This window comes from Musca autumnalis, unplaced genomic scaffold, assembly GCF_047663935.1.
Source record: "Musca autumnalis isolate F117 unplaced genomic scaffold, ASM4766393v1 scaffold_5, whole genome shotgun sequence".
NCBI classification, from domain to species: Eukaryota; Metazoa; Arthropoda; class Insecta; order Diptera; family Muscidae; genus Musca; species Musca autumnalis.
The window spans coordinates 131,993,813-132,019,175 of record NW_027412088.1 but is presented as its reverse complement, the minus strand read 5'-3'; the positions used below and the strand labels follow the sequence as shown (position 1 = coordinate 132,019,175).

Here is a 25,363-nt window from a genome sequence, read left to right as displayed (position 1 = left end):
CAATCCGCACATATATCCAACACAAATCCATTGTCGCTGCTCCATTTTAAGGAGAATGATATTATTGCTAAAGCTAATTGCAGCCATGTCTATCAAAGTGTCTGCAAATGAGATGAGTTTTGTTTTTACAATCTCCCTTGACAGTACCGTTGTCAATTCAGTGATAACCAACACGCGTCTATCCTAATTTCCTCGCTGGTGTTTATGCATTTCCGTACTGAACCCAAATAAAATCATTAAAACAATACCTTCCTCCCCCGTTATCACTTTGAAAAGCTTTCATTAGAAATGTACAAATTTTCTCTTTCGTTTTCTGTACCCTACACTCAATAGTGAAGTAGTTTAAATCCAAAAGTTCAAAACAGAATTACGGTTTTTTGCTTTTATATTTATTTGCAGTACATTCCTGAATATTTTCTTAGGGTATTACGAAATTTAGCATGAACGTTGGTTTTTTAAAAACTTTTTACTCCTTAGTTAAACAAGGCAGTTTTATGATCATTTTGCCTAAACATTTAAGCCCCTATTTGTGTTAAGGCATTTTTGCCTTTTTCATTTTGTTTTTTTTTTTTCTTCTTAGCTTTAATGAAGTTCCAACGTTGATTAGGCGTAAAAATTCTGTCATACATTCAACTCGTTTGGCCAAATAACAAATGAATGGCACAAAAAGCCAAACATAATAAGACTTAAATCTGAGTACAATGGTATTGGCAGTGCGTTGTTGTTATTGCCGTTGTAGAAACTTCTGTTACCGTTTTTTTTGTTCCTTCCGTTGTTTAGATTGCAAAGGGTTGAAATGTTTTCGGCCTGTTGTTATTTCGCCTCCTGTAAGTGGCATTTTACTCTTCCTCGACACCATCATAGCTTCTTCCATTGTTTGCTTATTAAATACAGTAGAGTTTTAGTTTTACACTTGGTTAAGTGTCACAGTGTGATGGGTATCCTTAGAAAGTATAGTCGCACACACCCACACATACACGCGCATGTATATGCATGTATTTGTGTACTTAAAACAACAATGAATCCATAAGCAGTCGTGCGGGGTGAGTCGGAGTGGGTTGTCGTGTCGAAGTAAATGAATAGAAAAGCCAGTAATAAAACAAGAGCAAATTATCACAGCAGGATCTCGGTTGATGTGGCTGCTACTGCTGTTGCTGCAGCAATAAGCAATATTTGTATCATAAATGGCACAGTTGTCATAATATCGGCTACATTGTTGCCATTTTCCTGCTTCTAATTCCATTGTCCCTTGTGTATTCTGTCCGCATTTTGCAACAATGTTTTGTTGATCAGCAGCCAGAACTTTGAAATAATCTTGGTGATTGCAATGGTAGTTCATTTTGGTGGTATGATGTTGTTGATTATTTCGTTTTTGGAGTTGTGCATCTTAAGGATTTTTTTCAATCGTGAAAATAAAAGTAATTTAAAATGATTAGTACCCTAGTCAAGGTATCTTTTGAAGTAAGTGATTCCACTAAGCATTATAAACAGAATTAAAAATATTCTTGTCATTATGGTTGAGTTAATATTTGGATTCGAAAATTTGCAATGTTTCACCAGTGGACTTCACCCATAAAGATTCCAAAAACTGTCTCGTTGCACGTACATACGCTTCTAAAAGCCATATAGCAAAATCGACGGGCGAGATACATATGTATTTCTCTTGTTTAACTACATGCTCAGTATTATTTTTCTACTTATTATCTCAAATTCCACTAGTTATCCGAAACTGCTGTGGGCGTTCGCCGTTTACTGGCAAATTACAATACATTTATCGGTATTTGTGTAACGTATTGGTGATAACAAAGTAGATATATTCTTGATCAGGGTAAAATTCTAAGATTCAGATATTTTGAAGTTTTTGTCGAAATTTTCAGTCTTATGTAATTTAGCATTTAGGGCTCCCAGTGGTCACAAAATTTCCTCATCACAAATTCAGGGCATTGGGAGTTTCGTAACAGAAATAAATCTAATAATTATATTTTAGTTCAGAATATGTCATGTTGGAGGGAATAAAAAGTTCGGCCCGCGCCAACTTAACGCTTTTTACAGTGTTTTATTTTACTTGCTTTGGTGTCCGCTTAGTTCAAATCTAGTAACTCATTTTAACACAGTTGCGGTTGACCAATCGAACTGAAACTTTGCACACTTTTCAGAATTTGATGACAATACATGAATATGAAACCAAAACCAATATGGGTCCATTCATTCTGATTTCAGGTGTTTTGAGGATTTTGTCTCCATTTTTAGTCCGAATTGGCTATAACTTGGCATTTGGAGTTTCCAATTGTACAGAAACTCCCCCACCAAAAACTGTGGACATGGGTCAGATTTTGGTGTAGCCCCCATATAACGATACCACACGATTTCAGGCAATTTAAAGCTTTATCTACATTTTCGGCCTACATTTGAGAGATTCCATCATGTGGAAGAATATACTTATTAAGGCTAAGCGACAAATTATTTTCTAGTTTTAAGTGCATTTATAAATAAAACACTGAAACTTAATTTTGTTAATTATTTTTTATTTTTAACTTTTCAGTAAATAAATTGTTTGACCACTGCGATGTCCATAACCAAATTACAGTCAATTTTGGCCGAAAATGTAGATAAATTAATTATTTTTTATTTTTTATTAACCACCACAACTACAAAGATAGCTTCCGAAAATAATTCCCAACAATATTATTCAGACAAAAGTATCCAAGACAGGTGTAGTTAACTCCCAGCAGTAGCAAGCCCCATCTGTCGTCAAAAACTGAAGTATTTAAGTAAAGAGTCACACAAGATAATTAAGAATTATTTCGTTGGAGCTATTGTGGCAGTTAACTAAATTGCACTTTAGTGCAATGACTTATTAGTAACCAATATATGTAGTGGAATTATATTAAGTGGGCGTTAAAAATGTGGATAATATTATGGTTTTTGGTAGTAGGGCCGTGTTATTGTTACATAACCATTCCCAGCCCAATATAAACAAATTTTCCCAAATCGAACCGAATTTTTTTGAGCCATTTCAGATTTTCGTTAAACATTTGTCTAAAACGGCGTTAGCACTAGAGTTTTTTTGCAGGGTTATCCTTATTTATGAGGATTTATTTGACGTTTACGCTATGGAATTGTCATTTGAAAACCAAAACCACTGGGTTAATCCGGTTAAGTGCACACGGGGTATAAGTCTAGATTAGGTGTTAAATCTTACAGAGTTCACATGACTTTGTTTGATTCATTTAAGCGAATAAAGAACATTTTATGGGTTTAAAAATTAATAGGCTAATATCTATAAACACACCTGTGAGATTATCTGACAGGCTATATTACACATAAATATTTGAAAATAGCCACTTTATAAAACAACACCTTAAATATAATGAAAATAACAAATATATGCAAATACCATAAAACAGATGTATTGGTATTACCTCCATTATGGAATGTCTGGTTCAATACAAATCCATCTTTCTTTAGCATATAAACTAAATAGACTATTTTCCAAGCTATTTCAAAATAAAAAGCTTTGAGTTGATTCATTTCCTCTTATCAGTATCTCAGAACACTTTAGCATGTTTGTACATCCAACTGATCTGTTAAGAATCAATTCCCTATTTTCATACGGGCTTTATAAATCACATTTATTGCTCCGGCCATAAGTAGGTGAAGCAAAACTTAAGACTGACTGTTGTCTTTATCGCACTCAATGGCAATTTATTTAAAATGCCATTATAAGCTCGTTATTTCTATGTAAATAGTCTGATTTCTATAGCTGGCATGTCAGCTTACATGTGGATTTATTTTTTTTTTGCTCACCACTGTATTTTCTCCTCCCACAGAGCACCCGTATATGATGCTCAGTATGATATAAACCTATACGTGAACATTCGCAATGGTGATGGTGTGCGTATTTCGAAATTTACTTCAAACCAAAATAAAAACCTTCATACTTGATGGTGTCATGGCGAAAGATAGTAAAAAATTGTCTAACGAATATTGTCGCCCAATAAAAAATAGATATGTATGTGGTGGTATGTATGTTTGTGAAAGTTTCAATGATGGCTTGCTGATGCCTCGGTTGCACTTTATAACCCATTGAAAAATATGCCAAATTAAATTGCCCAGATTTATGTTGTAAATGCCTGAAGTAATAGCGCATACATACCTGCATGAGTTACTTATAGCCAGTGATGGCAGACATTTTTTTCAAAAGTTAAGCTTGGCCTCCCGCTGCGTAATACCCCTTTAAACATGTCAGGCAATTTTTAACATTTATTGTCTGTATTTATTTACATGTATTCTACTTTAAGTTGACTTTATGGCAAAAGATGAATAGACAGGGATTGTATATTTTTGCACACTTGTTTTCCACTTCTTTTACTTACTTTCTCACCTCAAGTTTTGTTGGAATAATATTTTCAGTAAAGTGAAGATTTCGAATACCAAGACATCAACAACAAAATATGCCATAAACAACGCGTAAGGAAACACCTGAAAGAATGAAATAAAAGTAAAATATGTCATGAGTGTTACCCAAATAAACAGGTTATGAAATATTCGTTTTTTTTCGCAAATTGCCCAAAGCAGTGATGTGATTTTTTGCAACTTGTTTTGGCAAATCGCTCTTTAGTAGACATCTTTACAAAAGAGATAAATTTATTTATTGTCTCATATTGTCGTGTAAATAAAATTTGGCATTAAAAGTATGGAAAAGTAAATAAAAAGGGCATACACAACACGAATGTAGTGAACAAACAAGGTTTATTTTAAATTTCGTTATTGTTAGACCTCAATCCTTAGGTATACACCTTGGTAGTTTTAGACCCCAAGTATGTTTGGACAAAAGCAGTTTCAGACAATTTGGGTCGGTTTAGCCATGTGCGTCTGACCGTCTGCCTGCCTGGAGCACACGATAACTCTCTAGCGGATCAACCGATTCGGTCCAAGTAGTTTAAGTTTCCCCACAAAAGTTCAAAATTTACCGCTAAAATGGTGCGCTATAAATTTCGAAGAGAAAAACTGATTTCGTCCATAATTTTTTGAAGTTTTTAATTTTAACCCCCAGTTTTTGTAAAAATTTTTATTCTTCTCACACGAATTGTCAAATTTTGTAGATCGATTTACTCGCTTTAGCGCAAATGTAGAGCGCTGATTTTTAAATGAGGAATCCTTAACGATATATGGAACGGGTATACGAAAAATTAGATGTGTATGTCATCTGGGGGCTGAACTATAAATGCCTAAATTATTACGAATATAGACGAACGAACAAAAATAAGTTACAAAAACTGGGGGTTAAACAAATTTTAATTTTTTGAACGTAAACATTTTTGAAAAATTTGTTTCAATTTTTTGTTTGTTTATTGGTATTCGACCTCTTTTGGAACATTTGAATAACTCAAAAGCACTCATAGTTTGATGCAAAATATGAAAAAACTCAAAATTGACCTTGAATTCCTCTGCAACTAGTGGACCTAATTTGGTCCTTTTTATGCATAGGAAAACTGAAAGTTATCTATCCGACACGTCTGAACAATTTCGGAAGCAAGTCGTTCAGATATCGTTCCGATTTCTAAACGATTATTCGGAGGGGAAATAGTTCAGATTTTGAACCGATTGCGTTCAGATATCGGAGCAAATGTCGGAATAAAATTTCCCTTCCGAATTTCCCAAAAAATTTCTTCAGATTTCGTTCGGAAATCGACCGATTTCGCTTCGACATTTCGTTCCGAAATTATGTCAACCACTTCATATAACTTTCGTTAAGATATCGTTAGGATTTCGGATCCGACATTGGACGTAGCGTTCGAATTTTGTTCCGATTTCGTTACGATTGGTTTGTTGGGTTATTTCTGCTAATTTTTGATAAAGTTCGAAGACAGTCCGCTCCCTCCCTCTAAAGTTCAAACAATTTTGTCGCAATGCAGTTAATGCCTTTTCATACTCTCAACATTTATAATAACGAAATAACGGGTTTTGACACCAATATGTTTGAACGAAATCGATTTCAGAGAATTTGGAATCGATTTAGGTTACTAAACCAACAAAATGGCTGGTGAGCGCGACAAACTGAATGACTACAAAAATTTGATCCAATTCTAAAATGGACGATGTCCGACCATTTCTTTAGGGGTTTTGCCTGTGTTAGTCGGTATTATATCTGTCTGATGGTATATCCCTGTTGGCAAAGTCGACTGATACTTTTTCCTAGTTACATTGTTGCACCCATAAAAAACAGGACCCGAATCTGGCAATTGTTTGGGATTTTGGGTTGAGCAGCCCCTGAATATATTTAAAATCTGCATTGGATTCTAAGCTAAAATTCAGTTTTAGACCATTTTTGGCCCATAAAAACTGCCCACGAAATATTTTGATTTACTTAAATTGTTAAAAAATCTGTTTCCTCAAGTAGAGCCTTTCATAACTTTCAAGTTCCCCCTTTGCAAATATTTTAAATCGCGAATTTCTTCAATGTATGATTACGATCAGAGAATTGTATCCTTAATGTAAATTTCCATACATATTATCAATGTGGCTTCAATCATCCAATAAATTCGATGAAATATAAATTGATGTGGGTGAATTGGTTCTCGAGCAAAAAGTAGCGCCATAAGTTCATTAAGGCGTAAATAAAAGCAATAAGAATTCGTCCGAATAAGACTAAGAGGGACCAACGAAAACGGTAGCAAACAACGCAGTTGAATTCTATAATAAATGTTGCAGAAAGTACAAAAAATAAGAATGAAACACAAGTAAATGAATAAAGCACTTTGTTTTCTTCAATATTCAGATCTTTTATTTTTGCTTCAGACTTCTGCACTAGTTGTTGCTATTGTTGTTGTTGATTTTCTTGATATCCCTTTCTGCCTAATGGCTGACTATATCCATGATCTGAAGTGAATTCCATGGCACATCCTTGAGGTCAAGTATCTTATTATTTAAGAAAAAATAGTTTACATAAATGCTGGCCAAGTATGGGTGTGTGCAATTTCGAGTGAGTTTTCCCTTAGCAAAGATTCCGTTGCGGCTGTGCATCATTCATCGTTCATCTCTTTTAAAATGCTAACGGTCATTTGTTGTTGTCATCATCACCATCAACATCAGTCGTCGTATACTTCAAGCATCTGTGCGTAGTCCTTATGATGAAGTCGCTTAAGGATGAGTTGCAGTAATGCTAAAAGGCCGCATTTTAATGAAGCAATAAATAAATGAATTTAAATGTTGTATAAATTGAGTAATAAAGTAAAAACAATAATAATAATGTGAATTATTTATAAAGTTTTTTATTTTTTATTTATTTATTTTTTGTTTTTGTTCAATGCCATGTCAATTCAGTTGGAATGTTTTATTTTGAAACTGTTAGAATTCATGTTAACGACAGAATCACCAAATTTGTGTGCTTTGTCAGAAAGGTTCAATGAGCAAAATTAAGCAAAACCACGGCCTTCAAATGGGTTAAGGCATATGGCATAATCAAATATGTAGCTCGTGCTTATTACTGAATATTAGACAAATCGTGTTTTTTGTGATCATTTGAAGTTAGTGGCTACATTCTTCCATTTTTCATTTCGATCATGTTTTTAAGTTTTTTATTCTACCCATTTTAAATATAATATAACAAATGTAGTTGAAAGAAACTTCGTTCATTTCTATTTTACCAACTCATTCTTATGTCAAATTATTTCGCGAGGTAATTGAGTTTGTGTTCTCTTGTCGCAGTCGTTGTTTTCTTGTAGTGTGTTGTAAATTTGTACTTAATGCCACTTAAAATCAAAATAATGTTATTCTTCTTTATTCGGGCCCTACAAGAAAATTCTAAACAGCTTGGGATACGATAAATGTATGTTCTTGAGCATGCTATTCTTTTGTATTATTTAATATTCTTTGACGTCGTACTATTTCTGCGTTATACGCTTTTGCACCGACATTTAACAACAAAAGATGTAGCAGAATTTTTCTTATGCTATCCAAAATCATTAAAAGGAAAGCAAGCATAACAAAAATTGTTTAAAGATTTTAAGGCATCTTCTTGTGTGACATTTATGTATAAGATGGTGGTGGTATAATTTTCAACATAACTGTAACAAACGTATTCATATACAGCTTTAAGTGCATGTATGCATAGACCCTGCCAAATTAGAAATCCTGGACGAATGTTTTGCACTGCTCTTGGTTTTTTTCCATCAAATTCTTGTGTAGTGTAACAATCAAAGAGGGGAATAAGCAAACGCAAGAAGTACAAAGACATTAGCATTAAACTAAACAATACAAAAAAGAAAACATTGAATGTTTCGTTTCATTTTTTCCTTCTTCGTTGTTTAGGTTGTGCAATGGTAATGCAATATTGTCATTGTCGCTCTTCGGTTGAGTGTTTGCTCTTAGACTTTAATCCTGTTTAAGGTACAAAGCATCACATGCACACAGTAGACCATAGTTGAAAAAGAAACCATGATGATATACAAAACAAAAGACAAGAGAACTACGGTAATGTATGCCAGAAAATGTTAAGAAATCCTTTCCAATGAAATAATGTTAGATAAGCAATAGGAACAGAAGGACAAGAACGACAAGGGGAAGTGGAAGTGGAAGCAACATGACAAACACTATATAACGAGGCTGAATATAGAGAATAAGCGTATTATTCATTCTAGCATGAACATGGCATGCCAGAGGACATGGGGAAAAGTAAAGGAAAAGTATATAGAATATATAATGATGTATTTGTTAATGTTAAAGTATTTCTTGTGTTCTTGTGTCACATTGAAGCAAAAATCTGTTGCTTGTGTTCATAATGCCCCTACTTTAGCGGCATTATATTTCACTGTTGGTGTTGCCGTTGTTTCTAAATTCGTTGTCAGTCAATCTAAGTATTATCAACGATAATGGAATAAAATTTTAAGCCTAATCCTTCAAAAAATATTTTCGTAAGGAGCCGACATCCCTTACTGAAGTGGAAAATCACACCATGGTCGGATTTTTTATTCAGATGTCGCTTGCTATTGACAACGTGTGAGTGTTTTTGTATGGATATTTTTTATTAAAATAATTCGCATAAATATAAAAGAAGACTGTAAACCTGATTTAGAAAATAAATGCCTCACAAAACAAAGCCATTTGTTTGTTGGTAAGCGTAATAAAAGTATTAAGCAGGTCATTGTCACTCATTAAAACGTATTCAATGTCGACGCAATTTAATGCATTGCCATTTTCAATTGCCAAAACCCGTCTAATCATCATAGCTCACAAAATTTCGATAAAAATAAAACAAATGGTGACATTCACTGTGAAAGATATGACTAAATATTGTTCCGAAGGTAACTGGTAAATTTAAGCTGATTTAGATGTATTTTTACTAAGCATTTACATTATTTGAATCAAGTTAAGAACAACACTTGCTGAATTTAACTCACTATTATCAATCTCAATTTTGTTATTGTTTTTGTTGTACTCTCTCATATTTGTTTTGATCATTCGGTTTTAGCTAAATGATTCAACATTGTGACGTCATTTTTTATTATACCTTCTTTACTCTCATATTTCATACCTCTGTCACATTTGGTGTTTACATTTTTTTGTATGTGTATTTGCCAATATGCTAATCGATTCGGTTGGTCATTGTAGAACATCATATATTGAGGATTTTAGAACAGGATATATCTCGCTTGGATGGAAGAATGGATAAATCGTTTTATGTTAGAGTTTCCCTTCTCAATAATCTAAAAATGTTCAATTTCTCTATTTGTACTTTTCGAAAACGCGTTCTTTTATACCACAGATCAACATATGAGTAATATCTCACATATTCTGTTGTATGAATGTGTTACGGATAACGAATACTTCTCTATAACGAAGTTTTTTCAATGCACAAGTGGAAATTCTCTCACAAAATAATCTCTCCATAAAGAATTTTTGAAAAACTTTATTCATTTTACTATTTGTATGTAAGTCGAGCTTAATCTCATATTTGTTGTTTTCAAATTTAAAAACAACAAGTATAAAGTGGGATGTAGTTAAAATTGATTACTTTTGGGGATGGCAGAGAAGACTAGTTTCGTTCAACGCCACTTGGACTCATCAGTTCTCTTAGTTCTTTGTATTGAAACAAATAACCCTTCCCCAATTTTATGACGACTCGAGCTCAAGAATAAGTGTGACTGATGAATTCGTTTAAATGCGAATTCTTGAGCTCGAGTCGTCATAAAATTGGGGAAGGGTTCTTTGTTTCAATACAAAGAACTAAGAGAACTGATGAGTCCAAGTGGCGTTGGACGAAACAAGCCTTCTCTGCCATCCCCAAAAGTAATCAATTTGAACTACATCCCACTTTAAACTTGTTGTTTTTTATTATTACAGTGTTTTATTTAACTTGCCTTGGTGTGTGTTTAGTTCAAATCTGGTAACTCATTTTTAACACGGTTGCAGTTGACCAATCGAACTAAAACTTTGCACACTTCTCAGATTTGGATGACAATACACGAATATGAAATCAAAACCAATATTGGTCCATTTTTGCACTGTTTTACAGTGTTTTATCTAATTTGCTTTTCAAATCTGGTAACTCATTTTTCACATAGTTGCAGTCTACCAATCGAACTTAAAATTTGCACACTTTTTAGACTTGGATGACAATACATGAATATGAAATCAAAACTAATATTGGTCCATTCTTACAGTGTTTTTACGGTGTCTAACTTGACCCCCTTTTCAAATCTGGTAGCTGATTTTTAACACGATTGCAGTTGACCAATCGAACTAAAACTTTGCACACTTTTCAGATTTAGATGACAATGCATGAATATGAAACCAAAACAAAAATGGGTCCATTGTTTCCTATAGCCCCCATATAACGGTACCACACGATTTCCGGTATTTTGCTTTTCAAATCTGGTAACTCGTTTTTCACGCAGTTGCAGGTGACCAATCGTACTTAAACTTTGCACACTTTTCAGATTTGGATGACAATACATGAATATGAAATCAAAACAAATATTGGTCCATTCTTACAGTGTTTTTACGGTGTCTAACTTGACCCCCTTTTAAAATCTGGTAACTGATTTTTAGCACGGTTGCAGCTGACCAATCGAACTTACACTTTGCACATTTTTCAGATTTAGATGACAATACATGAATATGAAACCAAAACCAATATGGGTCCATTTTTCCTATAGCCTCCATATAACGGTACCACCCGACTTCTGGTATTTTGAGGATTTTGTCTTCATTTTTAGCCCGAATTTGCTGTAGCTTGCCATTGGGGGGTTCTCAATAGTCCAGGAACTTCCCCACTAAAAATTGTGGACGTAGGTCAAGGTTTAATATAGCATCCATATAACTGTACCACCCAATTTCAAGCATTTTAATCTACATTTTCTGCTCAAATGGGCTGTAATTCGGCATTTGGGGATCTCAGTGGTCAAAAATGTATTTACTAAAAAGTTAAAAATAAAAAAACAAGTAAGAACAGACTATAGTCGGACGGGGCCGACCATGTGATACCCTATACCACTATCCCTGTGCACTAGCTTTCCGGGCTAGCTGTTATAAGATGTGCATTAGAAATTTTACCAATTTTCACACAAAAGTTTTGATCAATTTAACCCGCTAAATATTATCCGATCATACCGTTGACTTGCACGCTACTTCTTCATCTCAAACCAAAACTACGTTTAAAATTTCGCGCCGATCGGACTATTATTGCGACCTACAGAGCGGCTACAAAATCGAGCAAAAATTTTGTTTTTGGTCCATTTCATCCCTTTAACATTTCACGATCATCGCCAAAAACTAATCAGTTCTATTCTGGTCCAAACCCGACCTCCATACTAAATTTCGTGACAATCGGTCCATAATTGCGGCCTCTAGCTTGATTACAATTTTTAATGGACGGACAGACGGACGGACGGACGGACGGACACACATCGCTAAATCGCTTTATCTCGTCGAGATATGAAGTTTGGTATACCACATGAGGGGTCTACGACGAATATTTCGCGGCGTTACATGAATTTTTGGGAAAACAAACTTATTATACCCTTTTCCACATTGTGGTATAGGGTATAATAATTTAAAAAAATTAAGCTTCAGTGTTTTATTTAGAAATGCATTTAAAACTAAAAAATAATTTGTCACTTAGCCTCAATATATACATTCTTTCTCATGATAGAATCTCTCAAATAAAACGCTTGCCGTTTAATTTTGCCATCATTCATAATTTAAATGCAAGCGTTTTATTTGAGAGATTCTATCATGAGAAAGAATGTATATATTGAGGCTAAGCGACAAATTATTTTTTAGTTTTAAGTGCATTTCTAAATAAAACACTGAAGCTTAATTTTTTTAAATTATTTTTTATTACATTTGAAAACAACAAATATGAGATTAAGCTCGACTTACATACAAATAGTATGGAAAACACACATCTCAACAAAATTGCCAAAGTGAATTTATTCATTTTAGTTTACACTATAAAGGAAAAGCAAAACGCCTTTATTAACGCTCTTAGAATAAAAATTGATGCAAATTTCGTTAAATCTCCAATGACTACTATATATAGTTTCATTTCATTGCACATTTGAGCGAGTAAAAATGTGCAACATGTTTGCCGGCTTCTGATTGGCTGACACGCAGGCTTTGACATTTGTTCCAGCTTTTTTGACGTTTCTGCCATTTTTCCGTTCCCGTACATTTTGGAAAAATGTGTGCGTTGAACTCATTTTTGACAGTTCTCTCTTTTGCACATTTTACCATAAAAAAGTACAGGAACGGAGCTTTATTAAGCTTAAATTGAATGATCAAAACAAATATGGGAAAGAGTACAAATAAACAGAGGAAATTAAGATTAAGGGATAATTACATGATTGTAGTAAATTATGTGCAGTAGATGTTGTTGTAAAAATGTTTCAAATAAGGTAACTGTTTAATTAAAATATACCGTACAACTCAAATTTGTAAATTAACAGAAATTCATATAAATTAACTTAAATCCACCAGTTAATTCCGTAACAATACGTAAATCAAGTGCTCCCATTACGGGAGGCATTCATATAAATACATATTCCAATTTTTCCAGCTAATAGGTTAATTCCCCCGATTTTGAACATCCGATTCCTCACAAACCTCTCGTGAACATAAGTATACAAAAGAACTTGGGGTACCTATTAATGCACAGAGGATCCACCCATTGGCCAAAAATAAGAAAATTAATGTAAAAATTTTGGTACAACATCTGGCAACTCTGACATAGACCTTTTAAAAAATATATTCGTTTTTGTTTCATTCGAACGCGCTCTTCCTACGAATAGCTTCAAAAGTCGGAGCATTGGTTTAATATATATTTTATGTGCCAGTAAATATATTCGAAACTAATACGTATAGCAAAATATTATAGTGAATTTTGAAGGAGGAGGTAATAGCTTAATTTTCATTAAAAAATAGTGTTTTAGTGTGTTGTGGAATTCTAGTTAGCTGAATATTTTCTTAGTGTATTTTGTAATGCCAATTCGATCATATACTTAAATTTGACCTAAGGTTTTAGTCATGATGCCCACCAGTGAATACCTCGGGAATAATTTTCCAACGTAGTTCATGGGTTTAAGATTATTCAGTATTAAAATCAGCTGCCATCTAGTGCCAGACTATAAATGGTGGGCCGCTGACTAAAGCTGCCCCAGAATAGGGTTTTATGGATATATTAACGTATAACTCTGTTATCTGATCACGTACATTAACATAATTGGCATCAGTGGCAAGATGAAGAAATCTTTTTCCAAATTTGTCTTACGTTGGCGGTATTGGCCTTCCAGGAAGAACGTTATAAGATCTATATTAAAAATTTTATCAATTTTCGGACAAAAATGTTGATTTTTTTAATCCGCAAAATTTGTTGGATTTTGTGTTGTTTCGGAGATTGTTTTGTTTCCCCAAGCCTATTTTTGCATCATAAGATAATCGAGACCTTTGTTCATGTCATTTTGTATTAACAGCATATAACTAACCGTGGTATACAGAGGGGAAAGGGGGAGAATGTTACGCTCGTGGTTTCTTAAAACACTATTCGCAGCAGCACAAAGCTGTAACCGGCGCGATGGTTTGATTTTTACACTCTAAATATTTTTGGCCACTTTATCCATACAAGTGGATCCACTGTGCATTGTTTCCAGTTTTAGTCGGGTTTAATTGATGTTATTGCACATGCTTTATGATTATACAATTAGTCCTATACCATATAAACAAATATGTTGTGTGAATTTAGTTCCTTTCTTTATAAAGAAAATAGAAACCTTTAAAGCACTTAAAATATCTCTTTGTGATGATCTTTACACAGTATCATTTGGAACTTACCTTACTTACCAGAGACACTCGTGCTTTTACACAAACACAACTATCGGTGAATTTGGTTAAATGTGGGAATTTTTCCAAATGCATTAGTTTGTTGGTTGGTCTATTTTTTGTTTGGCTCTGTGTGATGAGTGTGCAGATAGCTTCGCATTCAATGGATGGATGAATTTCCATCCAATGTTTGCTTAAAATGTATGTGGTTGAAGCTTAAATGGAATGGTTCTGTTTACATATCTCTTACCAATGCAGAATAACACATACATACATGCATACGTACAATATACATATCTACTCTTAAATTCATTTGCACAGATAACAATATGTACAATCTTTGTCTAAAGTATTATGACAATCGCAAGACAAACCAAATTCTTAAACATACAAGTGTGGATTTAAAGATAATAACATTCATAACCAAGTTGGGTGGATGTTTCTAAATTGTTCTCCAATATAATATGCATCCTAAAGCATCTAACCTTCACAATTTGCTGGTGGTCTACTGTAAATTTAGGGTTACACCATATGTAATGATGATATGTTTTGTTGGTGTTGTTGGTACAAGCAAGAAAGGAAAAGAGTTTTTTACAATTTCCCCTACTTCACAATAGAAAAACTGTAACTAAAAAGTGATTCTGTGTGTTTCTCATAAATGCCCTACAATATCGGCCACAAAATACACACTGTAGCTATTGAAATACTAAAACAACGTGGCCAAGATACACAAACACATGCTCAAATTGATGCATTCACAAAGGTTGTTGGCACACATGTATGTATTTGTTCATTATATATTTGTTTGTGTGTGTTTGAATATGCCGGTATATGTAGGACAGCAACACAAGAAAGTGTTCCAAACAATGTACACCTACCTATCATAACGTACGTCCGTCCGTTCCTCTGTTGCAACTGCAATGTATTGTACACCACTACCGTGTGTCACGAATGAGCCAGTAGTGCAGCGGGATAATCACTGAAAGCTAAAAGTACTTCCTCCGTTTGTAAACATTTCAATTGTGGTTGCAGCAATGATGACGAAGAGGACGTTGCTGATGATCTGTCTGCTCAGCGTCACTCAAAGTTGTTGGGGAAGAGCGAAGCAAAACGAAAAGTCATCTCGTCAAATGGGAGAATTGTATTTAAAACACCCGATATAGGACATCAATTAAAACTCGAAAAACAAAGAAATCTCCCAACCAAGTCATGACACAATTTGTGTGTTTTATTAAACGGAAAATCAGAAGGGTGTAACATGGCTTAATGTTTCGCGTTTCGTTTGACCTAAAAATTGTGAGCAAAATACCAACATACGAAAACAAAGATCAAAGAAATGGTAATTGTACCCAAACTTTAGATACCTTTATGGTGTAATGAAATACTTTTCTTTTGGAAAATATGAATTTTGACAAAGGTGATTTAGAATTTTTGTAAAGTATCTTGGAATATGGGTTTAGACGGAGGATAGAAGAAAAAATATAAAATAAGAATTGTGATAAAGTATGGAGATTTCAGGTCATATTTAAGAGATTTTGTAGCATTCGTAGATAAGTCATATGTTTGCACTACAACTTACTTAAATGCCAAATAGCTAAACAATATTTCATATTCCAATTTTAAAACAATTTTTACATATGTGGTTATTAAAATAAACTTCTATGGAAATTATAATAAAAATCCGTTGGACAGTGTATTCAAAAGTACTGTCGAACTTCTCTGTAACGAACGTTATCTAAAAAATAAATATCTATAACGAATCGTTTTACAAACCAAAAATAAGTACTTCCACTCAAAATAGTCACTTTATAACGAATAAAATAATTCGAATTTTAAATGCAATAATTCGAATTACAAATGGAATAATTCGAAATTCAAATAGAATAATTCGAATTACAAATGGAAAATTCGAATTTCAAATGGAATAATTCGAAGTTCAAATAGAATAATTCGAATTACAAATATAATAATTCGAATTTCAAATGAAATATTTCGAATTATAAATGGAATAATTCGAATTACAATTGGAATTCTTGAATTACAAATAAAATGTTACGAATTACAAATAGAATAATCGAATTACAAATGAAATGTTACGAATTACACCTGTAATGTTTCGAATTAATGTGAAAAAAGTGTAGTGTCTGGTTGCAACTTCACCAAAGAAAGTATAACAAAGTATAAAAAAAGAAAAAAGAAGTTATATTTTTCTCAACGAATTTCAATTTAACTATAATATCTTTAGAAGAAACGAATAATATCTTTCAAACAAGCAATGTACTTTTTAAATCGGTTAATAAAAGACTTAGTTATAGTTTTTCCTCTTATATGCCTGATGATGTTAACCTAACCAGTTAACGAAACGATCGTCGCATAGCGGTTGATGTGTTGGACTTCGCTAGGTATCACTTTTTCAATAAAATCTCCTTAGGTCATATAGCTCGATTACATAAATTAATTTAAATCTCACAAGTAAGGGCTTTTGCATCAAAAAATTCTTAGTATTGGATGATTTTTATTATCTATAAAGATTATAATAAACATACACAATAGGATTATAATATTAAGAAATATGTAATATTAAACAAAAAATTGCATAACTCAACTGATTTTCTTCGAAAGCTTAGTAAATTTCATTTTCGTAATAGTAAATACGTATATTGTTTGGTATCTCCTAAGCAGCTTGGAGCCCGAGGAAAAATATTTTTAATGCGTTCTTATCACATTTCAACTCTGCACTTGTTAACCGATTTAAAAACAATATATGGCTTATTTAAAAGATAATATACGACTCTTCTAAAGGAAAAATCATTGAAATCCGTTGCGAAAAAAATTGTGCTCGTTTAAGGTTGAAAATCTAAGATAGTATATTTTCTCTACATGTTACGTTATGAAATCACTTTGTGAACTGACCCAAATACACCAATGGACTCCAACAAAACCGTATTGGTACATCAGAAGCCCTGCATAATTTTCCCGTATCACAGTTTTGTTATCCTTGGACCCGACAGACTAACATGTCTGAATCGACTACAAATGTCTTGAAACCGATTTCGTCCATTTAAGGACGAAATAAAACACCTACACTTAATACGGATAGTATTATTATTTTGTCTGTAAGGTTTATGGGAAATTTCTGCTCTTTTGAGCTTATGAATAAAAATTATACTATTGTATTTAGAGTTGAGTCAGTTCTTCAACTACATATATTTAAGCGCAAAAAAATAAATTGAATATTGTTAGAAAGGTTTCAGAACTACATATGTATACATGTGTACATTATTGTCCATTACGATGTCCAAAGTGTGTACCAAATCGGGAAGTACCCAGACAGACAAAGTAAATCGAACTAAACCATTATTTCCTTTGGGGCTGGCGAAATAAAATAAAATTTTCCCACGTATATATTAGATTAGTTTTTGCCTCAATGACTTGAGTGGGACGTCTCAATCGTAAACAATTGTGAAACTTTGTAGGAGTTTTGAACCCACTTTCATTTAATTTTAAACTTGAACTATTTAAACTCTCTGCCAATAATAAATAACAAATGGTCAAATAAGCCGATAGAAATCACATTACTAACAATATTCCCTGAATTGAAACTTTTTAAGCAAATCTTTTGATATCAAGAAAAAATGTCATTTAATCACAAAAAAATTACATTTTTTACGTTTGTTGAATACTGTGGTTAACTCGCTCTAATTGATTGATGGAATACTGTAACAATTCATTCGTGCATACACCTTCAAACACACACACATACACAAACAAAACATGGAATCCAAACATTTTGAAATTCTATCAACTACGAGATACGGATACGGATGTGGGCGCAGACACGGACACAGATCAGATAAGATAGTTGACAATTGCAAAGAGATGTACATGGCAAACGCGTTTAACTGAATTATCCTGTTTCGTGTCAGTCTTCATTTGTAGCAAATACATATTTGGAGCATGTAACGCACGCGGGGACTTTGATTTGTTGTTGTCGGTCGGTCGGTATGTGTATGTCTTCGTCCATGGAACTGATGCAAGCAGACAGGTTACGCACACATTCAACTACATAGATAAATACGTTTTGAAGTAAATGGTCATTGGCATTGGTCAAACGTACAAAGTTGGCTTAAACAATGTCATTGACTTTGATAAAGGTAAGAATACTGACCTCAATGGGTTATACATACATACATGGGGATGATATCCCCAAATCTAGTAACTTATTTTTAATACAGTTGCAGTTGACCAATCGAACTAAAATTTTGCACACTTTACAGATTTGGATAACAATACATGATTATGAAACCAAAACTAATATCGGTCCATTTTTCTTATAGCCCCCATAAAAAGGGAACCACCCGATTTTGGGCATTTTAAAGTTTTTATAAACATTTTCGGCCAACATTGACTGTAATTTGGTTATGGGGTTCTCAGTAGTCAAAAAATTGTATTTACTAAAATGTTAAAAATAATTAAAAAATTAAGCTACAGTGTTTAATTTATAAATGCACTAAAATGATGGAATCTGTTGATTTAGCCATGCCCACATGTCTATTTGTTGGTCAGACTTTGCATATCGTTTATTTTTTCTTCCAAACTTAGATCAAGTTCGAAGATAGTCCAGTGGACATTATATGCTACCTCCTACTAAAAAGTAAAAATAAAAGTTTCAAGGCTTGTACAGTAGGTAATAATCCTTGTCCTGATTAGAACAATAAATTTTTGCGGGAAGCCTCCACATTAGATTAGATCAAGTTCGAAGATAGCCCAGTGGACATTATATGCATTATATGGACATTTTTATAAAAAAAATTGGCTGTAAAGAATACCTGTCTATAACGAAATTGTTTTTAAAACACAAGTGGAAATTCTCACTCTAAATAATCTCCCTATAACGAATTTTCTCTATAACGATATAGAGAAATTCGACTGTATTTCTCGTGGGTGAATTATGTTTAATACAAAAGAATTCCTGACGACCCATATCTATTTATAGCTTTCAGGGATAAGAAATTTCATTTGTGTTCTCCAAGCATTTTTGTTTAACTGGTAAATTAAGAAATTGATTCTAGTGAATTTCTTATTTCTCTTTTACTTCTTCCTCCTCCTCCCTTAGTTGTTTCCATTACCACTTTGAAATGTGCTTGTTTATGTGTAAGGATAATTGCTGTGAGCAATTAAAGCATAAACATAAAACCTTCAGCATTCAGTTTTGTTTCATCCACACAGCCTTGATGATTATAAATAGATAAGAAATAAAGTAGACGAGTGTTTTACGACAGGCTTTGAACGAGCGAAAGTTATTCAAAGATTACGACCGACTTGGATGGTGTTAATATTTCCATTCACCGATTAAAAGAGGACTAATTAAAATTATAATTTTTGGTCGTCGCCCATTTCGCCTCTGTCTTAATGAAAACATCAGGTGCTTTATTTTCCTCCTTTTTTATTATTCTTTATCACGGCGGGCTCTTCGTTTATGAGTTATGCTTATATTTGCATGTTCTTGTAAATGGAAGTATATGTATGTATACAGCGCACATGAACCATTATAGGTTAATGTGGTTGGTATGTAAGTGTTGATGACAGGCCTGGTGTATGGCAAGTAAGAGATAATACGCTTGAATCCTTTTTAATCACTGTAAGACTCTTTTGATATACTCCATCTGGTAATGTTTTTGTTGTTGTATTGGTGTGTCGTTACGCTTAAAGGTAACTGACTGACTGTGTCCATAACCGTGTGCTGCAAAGGTGTTTACATTTAGTGTGGGTTAAAATTAAAGTGTGGGGCAACCATTCTTATTAATATTTTTATTTTAATTTTTTTACTCTGGTGTTTTCTTTACAAATCCACTTTGATATCTTGACCAAGGTCGGTTGTCTGTCTCATTTTAACTGAAAATATAAATATTTTTTAGTCAGCATAGCTATCGGACTGTATATACATTCACTGATGAGCTCGTAAATTGTTATTGCGTAAGTTATAATTTTACCTTCATAAAATGTTGGCGAAGTAAAAAATGAAACAACGACAAAGAAATTAAAGATTATAAACGAGCAAAACTGATATTCTATCATTTTACATTCCTTTTAATTTTTTACTATGTTATATAATAAAAAACTCTTGTCGAATTACAAGGACATAATGTAAGTATAGAAAAGGGAAAATATTTGAATAAAGACTTTACTTTTAAAAAATTATTTTTTCTCTTGCATAGAAAACAAAAATAATGATAGGCAAATGTCTTCTTATTTTTAGTCTTTTAACACTCTGCTGTGTCAGAATATGGTTAATTTTCCATGACTCAAGAAACCACACACAGTGCTATAAAATAGGTTGAATAAGTTCGGAGCCAGTTAATACAAATGGTATTATACGAAAAAGCCATTACGACGTAATATAAACAAGCTACCTTCTGCTTTCCTAAAAATGGGTTATGTGTTAAAATGTTTACAACTCGAAAACATTTATTTTGCTCAACATCAATATATAACTCAATGCTCGTCGTCGTATCATCCATTGACTGTCAGAAAAATATTTAGGGGCACACAAAATTAATAAAAAAAATCTTGTCCCATTCGCATTCACATAATACGAAAAACAGAATCCAAATTAAAGTAATATATATCTTTTATTACAGATCCACCTTCACCACCAATAATATCTGGTTACATGGAAGGCCAAATAATTCCGGCCGGTTCGGTACAAAAACTTTTATGTGTTTCATCTGGTGGTAATCCATTGGCCACCCTAACGTGGTATAAGAATGACAAAAGGGTAAGTGTAAAACATAAAAAAAAAATGAACCATCAGCACATAGTTTTGAACACTTTCATACTGAACAAAGCAAAAATAGTAATTTATCCATTTCCATTTACATGGAACTAATACATATTTAATTCATATTTTTTACTGACATAAACATAAAAAAACAATTCTTAGGTAAGCACTCCATTCTGTTGAAAATTAAAAAATATTCATCTCCCAAATGGATGGAAATAAAAAATATAAATAAAACTTCCAATGATCCCTTTCCTAGATGAGACTATAAAGTATTACTCTGTGCCTTTATGATAAATGCCTTAAGGCAAATCTCCCTCCCGTCCTCGGCATAAGGGCTATTTGTGTGGGTGAAAATGGCAAACGAAGCCAGTACCTCGTAATTTTATGCTACAACATAAAATTGCCATAATGAAAAACTTTGGTCACAACAGCTGTACTTAACCTGTGGTTTTAACTGTTCCATTTTTACCCCTAACAAGGACACACGCAGTGGCGGCACACATCATCCATGTCATGGCAAAACCAAAGAAGGAGGAAACCAACATTCATGCGAGATACATACATATATATGTCCCACCCCTCCCTTTAAGTAATAAGAGCCTAATGATTTTTTAAATACACAATTAAAGCGTTCTTTGTTTGCATGATAAAGTGATAAAACGCCAATTTTAAGAAGTAACTATGTATTATGGTTTACATTTACCAGATTGTCCAATGAAAGCGATGTTGTCGTTCTCTCCATCCCAGCTTACTGGCAATTGACTTGGCTCGAAATCCTCTTCACCTTAAGATTGTGGTCACACTCTTCAATTGTTGATGTTGCAAAATGTTCGCAATTTACTTTGCTACAAAAATGCAAGATGTGGGCGTTACTTTGGACTTTGACACTTATATAGTTAAAATGCAACACTAAAGTGTGTATATACGCACGTACACACATATATATAAATGTACTGTCCCACACATTTCAAAGTTAATAGTATGCAACTTGTACTGGTGCCATGGATGGGAGGGAAGTAACCACAATTTACAGAAAATGAGAAGCGAAAGACATGTCACATAAAAATCTGGGACCGTAAAACGACTGGCAATTAAGTTCAAGTAGAAAGCTCTCTTTATTTTGAAGTCATTTGTTTGTAATATATACAGCTTAATAGTAATACAGTTTAATACTAATATGTTTACAGTTTACAGCAATGTACATATATTCTAGTAACTTTATATTCAACGCTTATAACATTTAATGGAGTGAATACCGGTTAAAGTATATTATGTCCTTAGACGCATTTATATATATGTATGCACTCTCTCATTTCTGCTTATTATCTATGGTTTCCAAATATTGATATGATTAACAATTTTACATAAATTGCCAAAACCAAAAGTGTATCAAAACACAAACTTCATAGCGTGCAACCGCCTAAAGCTTTATAAATAGTTAATACCAAATCCGTTTCTGACAAGTTGGAGTCGATCTATCTATGTCCACCCGTATGTCTGGCGAAGAAAGGCTTTATTAATCTACCGATATCCTCCTAAATAAAATGTGCACACAAATTTTCGTTTAAATACTATTGCACGAATTTTTTGGATTTTTTAGAGAATAGGCCTTGTGTTCCAGATTGAAACCCTTATGTCATGGGGGGTTGGTTATTATTGTCTTATAAGTAATAGTAAGAATTGTTCATTTCATTTTCACATGTTTACTGCATGGAAACCTTGGCCTTGGCCAGTTCTGTTTGTACCGCCATGTGGCACGTATTTACCCACCTTTTTGGTGGGTTTATCATCGCTCAATCTCATGACATGGCCTAGCCAACGCAATCATTTTAACTCGATATGTTTAACTATGCCGTTGTTTAGTTTATTCAAATCGTGGATCATACGAAGTCGATATTCACCTTCAACGCAGATTGTCCTGTAGATATTTGGAGGATTTGCCTCTCAAATTCACCAAACACTACCTTAGCTGATTGCACAAGTACTCAAAGTAACAATTATTGACCAATACTTTATCTCTTCTTATTTCACAAGTAATTTGTTTGTTGTGTTTATGACGGTGGCGAGTTAGATAATGTCATGAATTACCTCAACCTTTTACGTACCCACTTCCACAGTTGTACCTAGTTCTGTGGTCACATTACGCGCCAATACCACCAACTTGGTGTTATCGCCTTTTATTGCCAGACCAACCTTAGAAGCTTCTCTTTCGTGGTGTCATTTCTTTTGAAATTTGCATCTCGTATATATATCACACGAAAAGTGTATGCTTGTCTGAACCCTCGTTTGGTACTAAACTGTGCGGAGAGGGTCTTTCCTATTCCTATTAACTAATTACCGGGTATTAATTAATGCCATCTTACAAAGCCGTATGAGCTTTAGAGGAATACCAAATGCAGACATGACCCGCAATACCTATTGACGTATGGGTCTTTCTAAGGCCGCTTTATAATCGACAAAAATATAATAAGTGTTGACCTGGATATCTTGGGTCTTTTCCTGGATTAGGCCCAAGGTAAACATCTTGTTAATGTTGGATTTGCCAGTTCGAAAGCCCAGACACTATTTTATATGCAATAGGAGGCAAACTTATGCCTCCATAGTTTGAGCACACAATCTTATCTGCTTTCGTTCCAATCCATAAACACACATCTGCAAAATTTGGTAGGAACAGGTTCAGATATTGCTTTCATATATATGTTATCTCTTAGATTATTAGACGAATTGGTATACAATGCAATGGTAATTGTGACCTCTATCATTAATGGATGTTCTAGAAATAGAATACCGCGATCGCGTCCGATGTTCGAAAACTTTTTAATTTTAGATTAAGATCTCTAAATTTAATAGGTGGTCCAATACTAAAAAATATCCAATTTTTTAAGTGTTACGCTATCTTTTAATATGTGGCTATAAGTTTCCGCGGCCATCCGCCGATAAATTTTTTACACACCTAGTACTCATTATTGCCTTGTACCACATATACATATATAGTGATGCGGATACGTCGCACAGTGTCACGACCGCGGCCAAAAATGGTCAAAACCAAGTACTTCGGAATACAAATTTATTGATGAGAATTGATAGTAAACATTTCAATTTGAAAGAATTTGAATTATGGTACTGATTTGTCAAGTTTTGTCGATGTGAACGTTCAAACCCCATAATTGTTGGAAATATGAATTTTTGTCCTTATTTTACTAAAATTAATAACTTTTATTATGCTCCAATATTTTCATATTTAAAGTAATTTATCGTTCTAAAATAAATTTGTATAGTTGCTTTGGATGTAATACTCGTAAACGTGGATTTACTTTTGTTTAGAAATAAATAGTGATTATATGGTGTTTACAGATAACCAAGTCTGTAGTACTTAGTACATCGATTTTGTGAACCAAATTTTAAAAATAGTGGAGTGGGAAAAAATTGTATAAAAGTGTATATCGATATTTTTTGCTGTTTGAGTTGTGAAAAGTAAGTACTTTAAACGTATAAAGGTGCCAGCTGCAGAGGTTTGCAGACGAACATGTTATTTCTCTTTTTCAGTGACCTCCTCATTAGGGAGTTACCCCTTTTTATATAAATGTTTTGCGGTGTCCATTAAAGCTCGAAAACGAATGGACCGATCATCATATATTTTTGTGGGCTTATTAAGTACCTAATAATCTAGCTTTTGGACGAGAGTCTTTTAAAAATATAAATTAAAAAAATGGTGAAAAGCCAAGTTCAACATTAGATTTAAAAAAAGAATTGCTGTTTTTTACCACTAATCGGTCAAAAAACTTTTTTAAAGAAAAATTATCATTTTTAAAGACAAGAGTTCAACATATTCAATAATCCCACAAAAAAATATGAAGACTGAACACCAAATTTCAGCCATTTCTGTGTGATATTAGGATCATAACCTTCAAAATACCGAAAATCGGGAGGTACCGTTCTATGGGGGCTATATAAGGACGTGTACCTATACCGACAAATTTCAGGTGAAAAGTTTTGTACCCCCAACGGGGGTGAAAATGATGCTAAAACCTTCAAAATACCGGAAATCGGGAGGTACCTTCCTATATGAAGGCGTGGACGTATACCGACAAATTTCAATGGGAAAGTTGTATACCCCCAACGAAGACTAAATACCCAATTTCAGCAATTTCGGTGTGATAATGAGGCTCAAATCTTCAAAATACCGAAAATCGGGAGGTACCGTTATATGGGGGCTATATCAAAACGTGAACTTTCACTCACAATTCTCTGTTGGAATGT

At 33.5% G+C, this 25,363-nt stretch overlaps 1 protein-coding gene across 9 annotated transcripts in view; it reads left to right on the top strand.

Annotated features, from left to right (window-relative positions):
• Nucleotides 1–25,363, top strand: part of sns (nephrin adhesion molecule sticks and stones) — a 326,558-nt gene that overhangs the window by 173,301 nt on the left and 127,894 nt on the right. For all 9 annotated transcript variants that reach the window (XM_073988663.1, XM_073988662.1, XM_073988661.1 and 6 more), the window contains one exon: nt 20,961–21,097. In XM_073988663.1, the coding sequence (XP_073844764.1) occupies nt 20,961–21,097 (137 nt within the window). The remainder of the gene's footprint in view (nt 1–20,960; nt 21,098–25,363) is intronic.